Source organism: Spea bombifrons, chromosome 10 (assembly GCF_027358695.1).
Source record: "Spea bombifrons isolate aSpeBom1 chromosome 10, aSpeBom1.2.pri, whole genome shotgun sequence".
Taxonomy (NCBI): Eukaryota; Metazoa; Chordata; class Amphibia; order Anura; family Pelobatidae; genus Spea; species Spea bombifrons.
This window is the reverse complement of record NC_071096.1, coordinates 25,322,554-25,341,344: the sequence shown is the minus strand read 5'-3', so window position 1 is coordinate 25,341,344 and position 18,791 is coordinate 25,322,554. Positions and strand designations below refer to the sequence as shown.

Below are 18,791 nucleotides of genomic sequence, written 5' to 3'. Positions count from 1 at the left end.
ATATGTATGCCTACTGTCACTACCGCACACAATACTTGGTGTGAATCAGTTTGTATAAGCGTTGATCTGTCAATTTATTTAATAACATGAGTTGAGATTTCTTCACATTATGAAGGACCCACCTTAGTAAGCTTCTCCTGTAAAACGTGCAGCACCAACCATGCTTAATGCATTGTGAATTGACCTTTGAAGCAACTTTTCTGCATTACTCAACCTGGTTCATCTAGAAAGAATGTTCCTTCTTCAAAAAGCATGTAAATGGTTTGGATTAGTGAGCTGCACTATTGCATTGACTCCCTCTTGTTTACTGTGAGTTAAAGTACAAGCTCCAACATCTCCAAGGTCCTTGTTGAGTTTCTAATGGCCAAGGTTATTGCCTGGCATTGTGTATGTGATGGTCCTTGTGTTTGAGACATTCCCCTCCATAGCCACATCAATGAATGAGGCGTTGGATCGATACTAGGCTCCATCGCAGATGTTATTGAAAGTCTGTCCTTGTTTGGGTTTCTAGCGCAGGCAGTTATTCACTAAGCCTTTCTTACTTATACTAATGTATAGAACATGTGTCCTCTACCCTGAAAGTCACTGAGTGGGGTTCATGACTAGACCTGCAAATCTCATATTGACTGCATGGTTGTGCAGCAGCTCTCTATAAAGACGTCTCCCCTGTAGTATCACATAGTGTCTGTCGTATTGTATTTGTAATAAGTTAAAGCACCCTGTCAAGTACTGTGATAATTGCCCTGCTATATAAATGAATTATTCTAGTAGTGCTGAATCCAGAGTGGGGTTTCAGTGTTATAGACTTAACTAAGAACAGAATGCAAATAGCCAGCCGTACATTCACAGCACTGTCTTGAATATAAAAGCTGATCAAATGTGTCTAAGGAATACTTGTGCAAACTAGGTGAGGTAAGCAGTTCTGGGCAAATGTAAGCACGCTGTGATCAGTACTCCATGCAAAGCCTGACAAATTATAGTTATCTACACCCCATTGCAAAGCAGGGCAGCCATAAAGCTTAATTTACAAACAAAATCCTGCCCGGCAGTTTCTTTTTATATAGTTTTTCTTTGGATTAACTTTTTGTGACCCCTGCAACAACAGTAACCACATGAGCAGTTAATTATCTCCCGTGGACAAATGTTAATCCTTTGATACAAAGCGTAAGTCGATGACAGACAGTATGCCGGCGGGATGGCGTAATAGGGACAATGGGTACAGTGGATAGTGCAAACACGGGACATTAAATCAGAGCAAATGTTTGAGCGACGCTGACAGAATAGGATCAGTCACTCCATATACAAGATATTCCATGGTGTAATGTGTGTAACATATACACGGCTGCATGCCATTAATGAACCCCTATTCCTAGTACCATATTGAGCTCTCATCGCGACTTTACTTTCCCTGGGGCAATAACCTAAATAAAGCTGGCATCTTTTTGAAATGATTTTTAAGTTTGGTAGAGACAACTTTGATATCAGACTTCAAACTATGTAACAGACCTTATTAGTAACTCATCCAGACATGTACAGCTTCACATTTATGCATCTAGGGATGGCCAGTAGTGTCAGTCTTTTTTTATTGTCTATGTTAGAATTAGCTTTTAAGAGTATCAATCTCCCTTTATCAAGTCAAAAGCAATACTAACAACTAAACGCCTACGTTGGACATGAGCTGCAGTACAGGGGCACTGCACAAGATTACCCATTTCGAGTCATCGCCATTGTTGGCTAGACTTGGGTTCAGTGTTGTTACTGGTGGCCCAGGTGAACTAAGGTTTAATGCTAAATATGTAGCTTGGTTGCATGAAAAGACGCTGATGTCCTTAAACTGCACACCAGCTACATTGTCCTAAAAAGAAAACTATTTGCCAGATGTGTAAAATGTTGCTAAAAATTATCAGTGAGTTTACTTGGGGATTTTTTTTTTTTTAAATGAATCTGCGCATATTATGGTTTGTGACAGGTTCCATTATGAGCAAAGCTTAGAATTCAGAAGCTCACAATGTTGATAGTAGTTATTCGATTAAGTCAAGTTTTCATTCAATTCTCATTGAATCGTGGAAGACCATGCCCAATCTATTGCTTCTCAGATTGTATCATGGATGGTTTATTAACTATTATCTGCAATTTGGTGTCTCAAGGAAATATTTTTTTTCAGTTTAACATGGCTGCAGTACTAGCAATAGCTGAATAAAAAGAAGAATGTTGAAAGTAATAAAGTGCATTTGATGCAGAGGTAATAAAGTGCAGAAGTAATGAATTTAGGGAAAAAACATAAATAGGAGAACATGTTGGCTCTGAGATAAATTCCTGTATTGTTTGTAAGAAAATATAATCCTGATGTAAATCTAGCATAATCGGTTTAAAATATATATATACACCAGAGGAGCAGTAATATGCCATATGTGACTTGATACCATAATTTAATCCAACATTGAAAACCCTTGTGCTATAATATTTTAATGGTCCATTTTTCCAGGTTTATATTCTTCATTCTATATCCAATATGCTGCTGCTGCGCCTTTGGTGAAAGAAATATTTCTTGCAAATTTTCCTTAACTTCCCATTATGACTCTGTGAATATTGCATTTGAATCCTGCCTGGCAATAAGTCTTTGGTTGCTGCCTACGTCGACTGCACAGCAGCATCCCAGTAAAGCCTTCCTACTGCTATTTTGGGCAGTTATAATTTCCAGGCACTGTAGCTACCCTTCTGTCCAGCCTTAGCGCGCGGTGGTATTAAAGGGCTGGTTGGGTCTGATTTCCTTGACCAACCAAGGGGACTGTAAAATGAGTAGAAGTCCATGCTGTTACAGCACAGGTCTCTATAGAAGCTCCCACATGGCCAACGCTCTGAAGCTGAGCGCTGCAATATCACTCTTCATGCATGGTGGACGGGTGGTCCTGATACTGACCATGTCCCCTTGTAGGCGATGCATAATCTTTCAGATCTGACCACCCTTCTCCTGCTTTTTACCACGCACTCAAAAACTTGGTGTCCTTATTAATAAAAAAAGTCTCTCCCCTAAAATTAGAATTTATCTTTTTTATTTCTGATTTGAAACACGATTTAGCCCAATACTGCAGCAATCTAGATTCTAAGATTTTACTAGTTACATGACGTAAGGTCATGATTTATAAAGACACGGAGGCGAGTATTATGCATAACTCTTTTCTTTAATCCCTCAGCAGCAAAGAGAGAAAATAAAACAAATACAAATAGTAAACTCCTCCCTTTCTCCATATCACAGTGTACATCCCAAAACTCCTCCTCTTTTCTTTGACATGGCTCAGATAACATATCCAACAGTCATAAACATAGATCCAGCAGCAGAATCTTCGTTCAAGGAACTCCAACGGAACACGGAGTACCGCCACGTGATCATCCACGAACAAAAAAGCCCAACGAGACTTTATTCAAACATTCTCTTAGCAGACGTATACTTGTCAAGCTAAAAAGGGAAAAACAATATGGTAAAATCACGCCATCAGAATTGTATTACCACAGGATATTAAACGACCCCTGTCTTTTAAAACATAAGAAATTATTAGTCATAAACATTCATTTAACCAATGGGAGGGCAAATAAAATAATAAATCATAATCAAGCCCTAAGGCATCGGGTGGGAATAATACTCGCCTCCGTGTCTTTATAAATCATGACCTTACGTCATGTAACTAGTAAAATCTTAGAATTTATAAAGACACGGAGGCTCATATTATGCATCTTCAAAGCTGAGCAATAACATTAGAGGTAAAATGAATAGTAGGTCTAAAATAAAATTCCTTAAAGGTAGAATCCCTAGACCAGTCGGCCGCTATAAGTAAATCTTCAAGTCTGCAACCAGAGGTAAATGCCTTAGAGGCCATAGCACTCCTGATAGAGTGGGGCCCAAATATAGAAGTATCAACCCCTGCCTCAGTTAAAACCCACTTAACCCATCTAGCTAGTGAAGGTGTTCGAACAGGTAAATGCGGTCTGCGTAATGCCAAAAATAGATCAGGACGAGAGATGTCTCTAAAATCTTTAGTCCTAGATTCATATTCCTTTAGACAGGAGACGGGGCACAGGCGTGAATTATGTGGGAAAGAAGGATAAGAAACTGAGGTAATAGATGTTTTAGTTCTCCTTGAGATATCAAATGTGACTCCGTCGGGGGTAAAAGATCTACCGGAGATATCCAAAGCCCTGACATCTGACACCCTCTTGCATGAGATGAGGCAACAGAGGGCTACCAGCTTAGCCGATAATTGGCGTAAGGACAGTTCATCATTGGGTGGCCACCGGGTAAACAGACGTAACAACAAGGTAACATCCCAGACCGCATTATATCTAGGAAGAGGAGGCCGAGAAAGTCTAATGCCTTTTAACAAACGACAAATGACTGAGTGTTTACCAACCGGTGTACCCTCGACTCCCACGTGTCCCGCCGAGATTGAGGACCGATATGTATTGATTGTACGGTAGGCTCTACCATCCTCAAACATTTGAGTAAGAAAACGCAATACCATACTTAAAGGGGCAGATACGGGATCCACGTGTCGTCCCATGCACCAATTAACCCAGTATTTCCAGGCACCTCTATAGACCTGTCTGGTACCAGGTGCCCATGCTCCTTCCAGGAGATCGAGAGTTGCCTGCGGAACGTCCGCGACAACCCAAGGTCCCCGGAGAGTAGCCAGGCTATTAGGGGAAGGTGCTTCTGAACTAACAACGGATGAGGTTGACCGTCTATGTTCGTTAGAAGGTCCGGGTAGTGGGGAAGTAACCGTGGGGAATCTATGGCCATTTCCAACAGAGTCGGGAACCAAGGCTGCGAATCCCACCAAGGGGTGATCAAGACTAGTTCCGATCTGTGTCTGCAGAGGTGCAGCAGTGTGCGGGGAATGAGGCAGAATGGTGGGAACGCGTAGTGTCTGCCCATCGGCCAAGATTGCAGGAAGGCATCCGTGCCTATCGCGTCTGGGTCCGGCTTCCAACTGAAGAAACGCGGACACTGTGTGTTCAGACGGGACGCAAAGAGGTCCAGGTCTAGTGGGCCCCAGAGAGTGAAGAGACATTGAAAAATGTCTTGACGTAAGCGCCAATCGCTCGGGTCCCGCAGAAAACGAGAGTTCCAATCCGCCTCTGCATTGGAGATGCCCGGTATGTGGGTCGCTTGTACCGAGATATTGGAGGCCAGGCAGAAATGCCAGAACTCCGACGCGAGGTGGGTCAGGTCTTGAGACTTCGTGCCGCCCAGGTGATTGATGTACCTGACTGCGGACACGTTGTCCATACGTAGCAATACGGAACATTTTGAGGAATGTTGTGCGAAACTGCGAATGGCGAATGCGCCCGCTAGCAGTTCCAAGCAGTTTATGTGGAGGTTCTGTTCCTGTCTGGACCATTTCCCTCCCGTGGAGCGGTCTCCGCATCGAGCCCCCCAACCCCGGAGGCTGGCATCCGAGTCTATCACTAAATCCGGGGCCGTCCCGAAAATTGCCCTGCCATTCCAGCCATCTATATGTTGAAGCCACCACGAAAGCTCCTCGGCAGCCTCGCAATCCACTGGAATGGTGTGATCGTATGACATGCCCTGTCGGAGAGACCGAATCTTCAAACGCTGAAGAGCACGGTAATGAAGTGGGCCGGGAAAGATCGCCTGAATGGAGGCGGATAGAAGGCCAATGACCCTTGCAAGATGACGAATCGTAATCAGTGGTCGATGGAGGACCTTCCTGATCTCTTTTTTGATCGACCTGACCTTGGCTACCGGGAGGTGAAGGGATGTTTGCACCGAGTCTATCATGAAGCCCAGGAATTCCATCTTTTGAGACGGGATCAGGATAGACTTGTCCCAGTTGATAAGGAAACCCAGATCCCGAAGGAGACTCGTGGTCCAATGTAAGTGGCGTTCTAGGGAGTGTTTGTCCTGCGACATAATTAATAAGTCGTCTAAATATATAATTAGACGCACTCCTTTCCGGCGCAGATGGCCGATTACGGGTTTTAACAGTTTGGTGAAACACCAAGGGGCGGAAGATAGGCCGAATGGCAGGCACGTGAAGTGCCATTTCTGATTGTCCCATACAAATTGAAGGTATTCTCGGTGGTAGTGATCCACTGGGACGGTGAGGTACGCGTCCTGTAAATCTAACTTCGCCATCCAATCCCCTGTGCGTAGTAGATCCCTCAGGGAATGAATACCTTCCATTTTGAAGTGTTGGTAAGAGATGAAGGCATTCAGGGGTCGGAGGTTTATGACAGGCCTGATGCCTCCACCCTTCTTGGGAACCATGAAAAGGTTGCTTACGAAACCGGGGGAGTTCATGGGAATGGGAGCGATCGCCCCTTTGTTGAAGAGGGATTGAACCTCTTGAGTGACTAACAGTCTGTCTGACGGGGAAAAATGAATCGCGTGAGGAAATACGGACTGAACAGGGGAAGTAAGGAAGTCTATCTGGTATCCCCTTACAGTCTGCAGAACCCAAGGGTCTGTAGTCAATCTGTGCCAATTGTGAGTAAAGTGACGCAGTCTGCCCCCGACCCTGGGAGGGTAGAGGGGTGCATGGGTACTCACCATAAGGGCGTCTGGATTGGTATGATCCTCTTGCGCCGCGATTTTGCCAAGGGCGGCTCCTCTGCGGGAAGAATGGGGCAGCTGCGGGCCTGTATTCCTGGTGGGTTTGCCTGGATGTATTGGGACCTCGGGAGCCGTGGTTTGGACCCCTGTGATAACGGCCGGCCAGACGGCCCCGACCTCTGCCGGCCCCTCCAAAAACCTTTGGGCTAAACACTCTCTTCATGTTAGCCTGGGCCTTATCCAGTGCAGTGAATGTCTGGACGAAAGAGCCTAAGTCCTTTATGAACTTGTCCCCAAATAGCATGCCTTTAGCTGAGGTACCAGGTTCAGAAGTGGCCATGTTAACAAGCTTAGGCTCGATCTTAATTAAGATTGCCCTGCGCCTTTCACTGGCTAGGGCCGTATTGGCATTGCCTATTAAGCATATGGCCCGCTGTATCCACCCTCTTATGGACATAAGGTCCAGGGGGGTCACTCCAGAAATTGCCTCCTCCACCATCTCAAAGATACGGGCACAAGGGCCCAGTACATCTAGAACTTTATCCTGGCAATTCCGTAGGGAAAAGTCCAGGCCCTTCTTTGGCCTCCAGCCGGTCTTTCCCAGGAATTGGGCGATTTTAGGATCCACGTCAGGTGTATTGCATGCCAGGTCAGGGACCGTGGGTCTGGGGCATTCGGCTTTTAACTTATTGCGGGTTGCTTTATCTAGGGGATGGCGAACCCTGGCAGCTATATATTTTGCCACGTGTTCCGTTGGGAACCAGTCGGCTGACCTGGGGTGGATTAGATTATCAGGGACGAACAGGGGTTCGCCCTGGGGGTCGAGCAGCGCATTAGCGTCTGCATCAAGGTCAGGTCTTTCACCGATAGGTGGGACTTCAAATATAGGTTCATCGTCAGAGGTGGACTGATCGATGCCCACTTCCCCTTCAGAAGCCTCCTCTATGTCGGAATCAGAATCCGAATTCAAAGCCTCGGCTCTTGCCTTTTTCCAGGTGCGTACCATTTTTGCCCGGTACTGGGCTCTTTTGCGCGGTGCGACCGTGCCATCCTGTGCATGACGTACCATGCCCGTGTCAGGGATTAATGAGGCCGGGGTAATCGTGTGTCTGGATTTAACACTAGCCTTTTTAGGGGGTCCAGACTTCGGGGCCAGAGGGCCACCGGTCAGTGTAGTGTCCCGGGTTTGGGGGCCCTGGGTAGCTCTAATGGCAGAAGTTATAGAATCTGCTAGGGTAGTGGACATGTGGCCCATGGCTGACTGGACAGCAAGGGAGACAGAACGCTGCATAGTGCTGTCAAACAAGGAACGAAATTCCTCAGAATTCATGTCAGTAGGGGCATCCTGACAGTCAAAATCAGAAGGAGCAGCAGCTCCAGTCTGGGCACCATCTCTGTGAGACATGCTACAAGTATAAACTAGTGGGAGTAGTGAGGAGTCAGTGATGCAAGTAACTCACCAAGGCAGATAAAAAACCAAATGGCAGGTAAAAGGACAGTGTGGTGTGATAGAGGGAGATGTTCCAAGCAAAAATGATACGTTTTGGCGCCAAAACGAGGGCATAGGGGGCGGGAACAACTTCAAAAATGCCCAGAAGGCTACAACAAAATGGCCGCCGCGGCAAAAACTGCGCATGCGCGACGGCCGAAAACGGAGAAAATAATAGAAATAGAGAAAAAACGGTAGTTTGGTAATAAAAAGAGGGCCCTGGGGCCCAAAATGGGTACCCAGGTGAAGGGGAGGGTAAACTCCTAGGGACACAACCGACCCAGGAGTGAAAAAAGGGAAGAGAAAAGCAGTGGGAATAAGGGTATAGAGAATGTATAAAGAAAACTTCAGCAGTACATTAATACAACAATGTACAAATAATAATTCACTAAATAAAGTGCTTAACATACATAAAGTATAAACAAGTAATAACTATGCTCTATAGTGAGGAGCACAAATAAAACATGTACTTATCTGAGGGAAGCAGCAAAGAAAAGAGGAGGAGTTTTGGGATGTACACTGTGATATGGAGAAAGGGAGGAGTTTACTATTTGTATTTGTTTTATTTTCTCTCTTTGCTGCTGAGGGATTAAAGAAAAGAGTTATGCATAATATGAGCCTCCGTGTCTTTATAAATTTGTGATTTGTTGAGACACCGCATTAATTGGTTTGACACAGTTATTACACTGGAAGCAGTGAGCTGTCTTTTGCAATATCTCATGAATGTAGGTCAAAAGTATCATTTTCAGATTTATATGGATTTTAGGTTTTATAGGAAAACAAAGTTTTATATTTTGGTAGATCTAGATCAGTGCTTCTCTGGTATCAAGTTTCAGTTATTTGATCCACCATGGTTGAGGTATGGAGTAGAGAAGTGAATCTTGTACTTGGAGATAAAATCCATTCCTGCTGCCAGATGTGATCGCCATCGCATGTAACCCCTAATAGTTTATGTTCCTTGTCTGCAGAAGTGGTAAAATCTGAAGCAAACATTTGCTCTGAGCATAAAGGCCAGAGCCAGCCTTTCAATTTACTCACCCTTGACAGGTCTTGTGATTCAGGATGTAGCGTTGTCCTGTATTAAGCTATTTCTCTCCTCTCAGAATATGCTTAATGGTTGCACATTAGTCTGTTATCCGCATGCCGCATTTACAAATGATAGGAAATGTTGTTAGGATTATCCACGCTGGTCTTATTTCTTCCAACTGAAATGGCTCCACCTGTATTAATCATGTTTATTGTCTTCACATGTCCAGTCCTGTTGCTCTAGAGAACTATTTCACAAGCAATTGAGCCAGAGTCTTATCTACTATAAGGGGGCAGGAAGACGGATGAGGAGTTGTCGTGCTGCGTAAGAGTTAGTGCTGGGAAAAGCTAATGAGGCCTGATCTCCTGATGGGCATGGAGAGTCTGTAATTGTGAAGGAGAGTATAAAGTTTCCCCGGTTCTTTCTGAGAAAAGTACAGCGGGAGCAGAAATGTAACAGACTGGCCTACTCCGATGCACTAGTCTCATAGCTGTGTTCTGTGAGTGATGGCTGTGACTCCCAAATTCTGCAGTTAAAACCTCGTTCCCTGTGTCGATTAATGAGTAAGACCAGCAAAATGTTTGCTTTCTCATCAAGGACCATAATAATCACATTAAAGTTCCGTTAAAGTTAGTATGTGGTAATGGAAATGTGCAATAATCTATATAATAAAACATAATTGATGATATCATATATTTTCTCACTTTCCAGTTCCATAATTTCATTAAGTTTGTTTTTCAGTAAAATGGTTGGTTACTATTAGTGACATCGCCAACGTTCAGTGTTTTATGGCCTTTAAGGAGCGGTGTTGCTTTTAAAATAGTTTACATGAAGGCGATGGTTTATCATTCAATATCGGGCTAAAGTGAGATTCATTAAAAAGGCTTGGGACACCGGTAGGAGCGGACCTTATGAAACTGTGATATCTTGACTTGTTAAATCGTTGGAGAAGGAGTGCTGGAAAAAGGGTCATCTTTCTGTGATGTGTTCTTCAGAATAAAATACCTGTTAATCCAGAATCTGTCACCGTTGTGCATACCAAGATAAGCTTTAGAAGTTGCCTTAGCTTTTAACTCGGTAGCTGTGTACCCATCTCCCTCCATCACTTCATACTCGTACATAATCATTACTGCATGTGATGGCGATGGTCCCAGACAGCACCCCTTCCCAACACGGACACGCACAATCACCTTCCCTTGAATAACTTTATTTCTAGCTTTAGAAAAAAAAATCTTACAACTAGTTATGATTAAGTTGGAATGCTAACTATTCTTTGACTATCATGTCTGATGTGTTGATGGTGATTTAAAAATAGGCTGTATCTTTCGTACAAATTACCCTTTAAACCGTAGACCTCTTTTCAGTACAAAACCTAATATAGGTGATCGTTTTTGTTTTTTTGTTGTTTTTTTTAGAAAAACTGTTAATACGTTTGGTTTTTATACTGTAAAACAGTTTGATTTACCTCCATTGCATGTTTGTGCGGTATAATCTTGCTGTTTATAGTTCTCCTAGTCTTTCTGTTGCTTAGAAAGCACTAGATTCAAGATCCATAAATCACACAGTCTTGTTAAAGCATCAACCTTTGACAAACTGCTAGGAGTGTGTGTGTTACCCAATGGAAGTAATTCTTTCTCCCTCTATCTGTCTTCTCATAAAAAAAACTACATTATTCTCCTAGGTTTAGAATGGTACGTGGAAAAATAAAGTTTACAACATGCAGTAGTTAACTTAATTACACTGACCTTTTTCTTTGAATATGGCAGTAAAATGCATTTTAAAACATCAGAATATGTAATGTTTACTATTATGTCCAGGGAGCTATTAATTGTGATTATGTCAATGGGATTAGAGCTGCACCCCTAATTCATTTCAATTTGTTACTGGATATTACATCCTTGTGTAAGATCTTCCTTGTGTTGCCTTTCCTTGCAGCACAGGTGCAAATGTACAGTTGTGTTGTATCCACTAGCAAAGTGTGATGTTCTGTTCAGCGCAGTGCAAGAGTTCCTGTTGGAGTACCTTTTCCTGCAGTTCTTTTAGATATTCACGCATGTTCTTCAGCATGCATCAGAGCTTGGTACACCCAGGACATGAGTTTGAAGAGAAGAACCTATGCAATGCTGTGTTGGCCCAAGATAACCGTTGAGCTATACCCCATTCCGATCCCTGTGATCCTACCAATATCTCAGCTACTTCAAACACATAATTTGGTACAGCACTGTAACAGGAAGTTTACTCTTGCTAGTCTCAATGAATCGGTGGGTAAAATGTTCTTAATTTATGATCTTTCTTATCTGTCAGGTTTTCCGGAGTGGTGAAGGAATGGGCATTCGACTTGACAGTGCCTCAGCCTTCCAAGGAGCTGTCATCTCTCCCCATTATGACTCCCTCTTGGTCAAGGTCATTGCACATGGGAAGGACCAGCAGGGGGCAGCTACCAAGATGAGCAGAGCATTGGCTGAATTCCGAATCCGAGGTGTTAAGGTAGGAAAGAAAACTTACTGCTATTGCTGTTCTTTGAGACAGTGGACTCCTGTGCGAGTACAATGTTAAATCACTATTCATTTGACCCTGATGGCACCTGTGGCAACACGTTTAATTTGTATTATTTTAATTTGCATTACTGTTTTGAGTGTATTACTCAAAACACATTAAAGCATTCTACCCCTGTTTACATGTTAAATGTCTATTGGAGTATGTTTTGCCATTTGCAGCATGCATTTGTTTTGTTTTTTGTTATTAGAGTTGGTAAATGAGATTGCTGTCTTATTTAACTCTGATGAAACCTGGAAGCAGTGGTTTAACTTCCTGCCCATACTCTGTTGTGCTCCGTTATAGTCAATGGGGGTAACAGCTGAAAAATGTTACATTTGATAGTTTGCATAGCATACAAGTGAATCAATTCAACATGCATTTAAAAAAATAAAAATACAATTTTGGGGGCTAGACTACTACTTTATAATGAACACAATTCTGCTACAGGCTCGCAGACATGTATACAGTGCTAGTGTCCCCCCTTTTTTTCAAGTATGACTATTAACTCACAATCATTGTCACTGGAGCTGCTTTTTGTTTTTTTTCCCTTTTTAAAATCAGTAGCAAACTTAAATATGGGCTTTGTCAGCTCTTTCCGTTGTGACACATGCTTGCCGCTCCATCCATATCTTTCCCAGCAGTAGATTCAGCAGGTATCTGTCAGCGCCACTGCAGTCTGCGGATATTGCTGATGTGTATAATGAGATCATATTGGTTGATGCCTTACAATTCTGCACTGTATGGTAACATTATTTTACTATATGCCTTAAAAATGATCCTGTGTAACCAATGCAAGAACAAAGCGGTCTCCACAATGAAGCATTTCACTTTGCACATTGAGTTGTTATACTGAAATCCCTGAGCTGTCTAATGGTTACTTTCTAAACAGCGATAAAAGTGCTGTCTTTTATAATGATACAGAGTATCCAAGTGAATGTGTCTTTCACCAGATAGCTGAGTTTTGCATGATAATTATTAATTCAGTAATTGCATCTTTGCAGAAAGGTATGAATAATTCATGGCTCCTTCAGCAGGAGAATGGGTAACCTCCTATGCTGCAATCTGATTCTATAACAAGGCCCACTCAAACACCTCCCTTTTGCATTATTTAATGTTTATGGTAACTGGTGGAAGCACTTATCCGTTTCATTTCTCTCAGCCTCACCCTTCTCTCCTCTCCCTCTCCATATATATAGTTACCAGTCTCTTCCTCTTCACATTTTTATTATTCCATTCATCTTTTACTTTCATTCAGCCCTGTTAACCCTTTTTTGACAGTTTTCTTATCTATCTTTTCTTTTTTATATTTCACTGGTTTTCTTTCTATCATGTGTTGGTCTCTCTGTATCATTCTCCTCCCATCCTTTTAGGTCACGTCATTTCTTGCAATAGTTCTGTCCTCCTGTTCCTTATCTCCTTCTAATCCTGCTACTCATCTTTCTGCTCTACTGCCCCAGAGATCAAACTGAACACTATCGATTTCTGCCATCTATCTTTCAAATTGTTTTAGGTGAATCCAAAATAATCATGAAGTCACTAAAGCATAACACCCATCAGCTGTACCCAGTGCCCGACATGCTTTGATGCACCATCTGATTTGTAGCATTAAATTTTTTTTTTCTTCTCAGTCCAAAAGTATCCAGTTAATGTTCAACCAGGATTTGGACAAAGCCCCAAAATGTCTAGAGGTCCTGTTCAACCAAAATGTCTAGAGGTCCTGTTCAACCAAAATGTCTAGAGGTCCTGTTCAACCAAAATGTCTAGAGGTCCTGTTCTTGCATGAATTAATTTCATTCTTTTCCTTCCTCCAATATGTAATTATAAAAATTGAGGTTTACGCAAAACTTTATACTAACGGACTGCATCTGGTTTTCCACCTTCTGTTAAATGTGTACCCTGGGATTCATCAGTACAAGATTAAGACATGTTGGTATTAAAGTATATGTGCCATTGCTTTATTGAACTTTATTATTTGTTATCTTCTTGGTTACATTGTGTATCATTTGTTTACTGGAATACCTTCATCATGTGAGATTGTATTTGGAAGGATCCGTATGCAGCATAGATGTGTAGGCTTTCTACAGACCAGCTTCAGCTATGTGCCAGCTTCATCAGTGATGACTTAATCATTAGCTCTGATGTCTTTGATCAAGCAGGGACAATGTTGAAATCGCTTTTACCTTGTTGGGAGGTGTTGATAACCACTACTGTTATGTGGGTGAATTGACAGTACAATTAAAACATACATAATACCTAAGTGCCATAATTATAAGTAAAAAACCCCATAATTGCCCTTCTTAGTTATGCCTGCGGTGGCCCTGCTGTGTACTTAAACATTTAGCTTCTGTTCAAATATTCCGCAGGATTTAGAAATACTTTATACTAGCTATTTTTTTTTTGACAGACTGTATAATCCTACTCCACATAATTTACTGCAAACGATCCGACCTAATGCTTCAGAGGGTTGTTCTAGACTGAGGACTAATATTGTCTGTTATTTGAAAGGGGGGGAGGTCGATTAACTTGTGTACAATATAGACATTTTAATTAAATTATCAAAATATTATGATCCTTACATGAATGCCACTGGTACTTTTTTTTTTACCATATTCAATTATAGTCCAGTTACCAAAGATGGCATCTGGTGTCTCTCAGGCCATTATTTTTTAACAAATTGACTTCCTTGGCTCATAACAATAAATATAATAGTAGGTGTGTGTAACGGACTCATAACTCTTCTTTACAGGCATCCTTACACGGTTACAGATTGATCAATCAATGACTCACAAATACGCTGGTTGCTGCAACAATGATTAAGCACAGATGGGTTATAAAAATAATTGCTTTGTTTCTAATCTCATCCCTTCCAGTTTACACCCCGCTCATTCTAATCAACCCACCGATTGTATAAAGTCTCAACCCCGATTCTAGCCCAAAAGTAGATGATAAAAATGAGCAAAGTATAGGTATTAGAGGCCATTATGGAAGCCATCATCTTAGATGTCATCCCAAGCGTAGGTATAGAAGAGGGAAGGAAATTCCTTACGAGAGATTGATTGCATGGAGTAGTCTTGACACCTTCGGATGTGGATCTCTACTTCCCAGATATAATAAATGAGTTCTGTTATAGAGGCAGCAGTTCCCCTATATGTCTAAAACACACAATTACCTGAAGCCAGGGTTTTCACTGAAGTATAAGATTTATAAAAAAAAAAAAAAATGGTGTCTCAAATACAAATGGGGTCTAGGTGCTCAAATACACGAGGGCCATGTTTTTAAATACCCTTATTTAAATAAAATTGTAATTCTTTAAATGTAAAGTCTAGATTATTTTCACTGGTTCTGTCGTTAAAACCATTTCACTTAAACCTAAGCTGGTGTAAAGCAACTGACCTGAATGATTCATTTCAACATAAGGAAGCCTACCTGTTATGGTGCTGTGCAATTCAGGTGTGTGATCTTATCCAAAACTAAATACATGGTCTATGTAGCTTTGCTGTGACCTTTGGGGGTTTTGTATAGAAGCAGTGTGCTGTGTAGTAGAAGTGGAATCGGCAGGAGTATCCCGTTGGGGGCCATGGTAATTGCATCACATAATACTGTGTATGTATTAAGTGTATATCTGCGACCCCTGCTAGACCTAGAACCGTAAAGTATACAACGCCTGGTATATTGTCCTTTTGATAATGCATAATGTGTACCTCCTCTAGATAATCATGATGCGTAATTTTTACAGTGATGATCAAAGGTTTCTAAATAACATGATTAGCATAACCCAAATTTTGAATGCATAGTGTGTATGTGAAGGAGGAGTTAATTACAGTCGGATCAAATTAATAAACATACCAGCGTTTTGTCTCCTTCCACTGGTTTCTTGGCTAAGAGAAACAATATTGGTCCCCAGGGAAAGAATCAACACATCTCTAGAACTCTACATTTTGTTATCCTTTTGATTATGTATGCTGTAGTTGGTTTTTCTACATAGAAAATATTATATGAAACCTCTTATACTGATGAATTTATATGTGAAATCATTTAAGTGCCGTCTTCTTCCTTCACTAGGTGACTGTGATCCATATGTCCTTATTACTGTGCATACCCTTAGAAACAGATTTCCTAATGAATGTCCAGATCCTACCCAGATATAATTGTGATGTCAGATTTTCTACATTTGTGTTTTCCCTGTGAAGTTCTCACTTTGTAGCTTAGCTGGCAGCAATCCCACATTTCCTGGCTAATGTCCTGTTAATGGATACTGGCCATTCTGAGGAAACAACCCAATACACTTAAGCAGGCCTGTTTTATTAGCATGATAGCTGGGGAAATGCAGAAAGTCCTGTAGTCATACCAAGGCTTTTACACGGATATCACGGTTTTGGTTGAATGCAAATTTCTAAAGGGCACACAGTTGGGAGCCGACCCCCATCATATTTTGTTTTGAGCATGGAGCATACTCCTGTATTCTTCTTGCAAAAGCTCAGTAGGATTACAATTCCAGACAATGGGGGCTGAGCTAGCTACCTTTACAATTAAGAGAGTAGCCACAGCCAGTAACATATATGCCATCTCAACATTCAGCCTGAGCATTTACAAACAGGCTATATCTCCATTAGTCTATTAGACATTAATAAACCATGTCTGTCTCAATGCTATTCTAGGCATCCTGTACAATAGTTTTTTTTTAATCATTATAACTGTCTGACATCCTTCTCCCCAAAGCTTACTGTTGTGGTTTGTGGCAACACCATTTTTATTGGACTAACGTTCAGTTTTTAGTATAACGGTATATGTATTTCTACTTTATCATCTTTCCTTTTATAAAGTCTGAAGAAATACAGCATATTACTTTTTTAGTCAACTTCAATGTCTCACTGGGCATTCAACAGAGCTCTGATCATTATTATTGTATGTTGCATCCTTTCTGCTGCTAACAACAAAAGATAAGCTTATTGGAAATAACAAATATTTTGCTGGTAAAAGTTAATTGATAAAGGAGGATCATGAATGCAAGCCCCGTGTCTCTTGTCTTCGCCTCTTTACAGAATTACTTAATTTGGTTAACTATGCTTAATGGCAAGAGGGAAAAATCCCTCTCTGCTCCAGAGGCAGATTTACTAAATGCCCTCTTTATATACAAATGCATCCTACCTTTTCGACTTTTCTACTTTGAACATTTTGTCTAAACGCGTTGCCTGAGAACATCCATCATGTTGAACTAATTACCTTACATAAGCTTTTTTGGCCTCTGCAAGACTGAAATAATAAATCCAATGCTCTCTTGTCAGAATGAGAATGGGCCCAAGGATTATGCTTTGTGGTAGGCGTCTAACTTCCCCTGTTTGGTTATAGCAGTTTTGTACATGCCATTTCTCTAGCCACTTTTGCAACCAACTGTAAATGCTTTTACCCTGTGAACTCTTTTTATAGCATTGCAGTTTGTAGAAATGTGTGATGACACCTAGCTTGAATGAAGCAGACAAAACAGAGGTTAAAGAAACTCTGCAGGGACTGGCAACGTACCCAACATTAAATGATTCTAGACTTAAGTGTTTGCTCTTGTGGGTCATAGCTAGGCTTGGGTGCTGGTGGGAAATTTGTTAGTTTTTTTGTTTTTGAGGGGGAAATACTTCCTACAAAATATATCAGTCTACATGTTTGGTTCGTCTGACATTTTTGTTTTCGGAAATCCCATTAGTCTGTCCGGTTGCCATGGAAACAAGAAATAAAGGCATAGAAGTTGAATAGGAATTTGAGACCAATGGATGGAAGACAGAGGGTCAACATTAGCTTGGCATTATAGGCTTAAGGATAGTAGTGGACTGGTTAAATGAAATTCATTTTTAATAGGATTTAACTAAAATCTTTAAAAATTTAAACTTTAGAGGGTCTTAGACACTGAGAAATGGCAGGCTGAGAAGAATCTCACTATGTAAAATGCTCAGATGCAGCACAGCAGTGTCACATAAAGATTTCACAGTGAAATGAACGGATCCCCTGCTTGCTCTGCTCTTATATAGGCTCGCCATTACTAGTGTGCTTTTTTATTTCTTTGAAATAATCGCTCCTAAAGTTGATAATTTAAAAGTAATCAAGGAGCTGAAACAAAAAATAAATATTAAATTAGAAGATAAGATTACAAAAGCTATTCATAATTTGAAATAAAAAAATTACTGTAAGGGGAATAAAGCAGATAAGATCTTGACCAAAAAACTCAAAAATAAAAGGTCAGCGAGTAAAATATCAAAAATCATTGAAGGAGATAAAATATTTTTATCCCCGGAGGATATTGGCCAAGTATTCAATAACTATTATAGTGACCTTTATAATTTAAGAAAAGGAGTCTAATCAAGAGAAATAGATGAATATCTTAAAGAAATAAAAATTCCAAAAATATCAGATTTTCAAAGAGACACCATAAATCAACCAATAACTATAAAAGAATTGACAAAAGCAATAGACCATTTAGAAAATCAAAAAACTCCTGGCCCCGACGGATTTGGTAATAGCTTCTATAAAATCTTTAAGGATTCCTTCTCTTTGTCTCGTCTACTTTTAATGAAATAGCATTAAGTTCCAAAACTCCTGCCGAATTTCTACACGCTAATATTTTACCGATATTAAAACCTGAAAAAGATCCCACCAATATAAGAAATTATAGACCAATTTCTTTAATTAACGTGGACATAAAACTATATGCATCTATACTAGCAGCAAGCCTTAAACCAATAATACCCTCTATAATCCATACTGATCAGATTGGGTTTGTATCTAACAGATCGTCTTGTAATCATACAAGAAGAATGTTTGATATTATAGAACAAACAGAAAACTCGAGTAAACCCCTACTAACTCTATCTCTAGACGCCGAAAAGGCGTTTGATCGCGTTGGATGGGGATGCTTAAATATGACACTAAAAGCTTTTGGATTCGAAGGTTGGTTTTACGAGGCAATTAAAACATTATACTCTTCCCCTATGGCAAGAACTATTGGCCCAAATATTTGCTCGAATTGGTTTAAGCTAACCAACGGTACAAGACAAGGATGCCCACTTTCTCCTCTTCTATATTTAATTTCGATAGAACCTTTAGCAATAAAAATAAGAAATAACACAGATATAAAATGTTTTCCAACCAGTAAAAGAGAATTAAAAATCTCTGTATGCGGA

At 40.9% G+C, this 18,791-nt stretch overlaps 2 protein-coding genes across 3 annotated transcripts in view; one reads left to right on the top strand and one right to left on the bottom strand.

Moving 5' to 3' along the window:
* PC (pyruvate carboxylase) overlaps nucleotides 1-18,791 on the top strand; it is a 223,672-nt gene that overhangs the window by 167,996 nt on the left and 36,885 nt on the right. For both annotated transcript variants that reach the window (XM_053449541.1, XM_053449542.1), the window contains one exon: nucleotides 11,392-11,574. In XM_053449541.1, the coding sequence (XP_053305516.1) occupies nucleotides 11,392-11,574 (183 nt within the window). The remainder of the gene's footprint in view (nucleotides 1-11,391; nucleotides 11,575-18,791) is intronic.
* Nucleotides 3,164-7,823, bottom strand: LOC128467818 (uncharacterized). The gene is made up of 2 exons (XM_053449544.1): nucleotides 6,569-7,823; nucleotides 3,164-3,457 (listed from the first exon to the last, which is right to left on the bottom strand). Exons 1-2 carry the CDS (start codon nucleotides 7,815-7,817, stop codon nucleotides 3,453-3,455), a joined length of 1,254 nt encoding a protein of 417 aa, XP_053305519.1. The 5' UTR covers nucleotides 7,818-7,823; the 3' UTR covers nucleotides 3,164-3,452.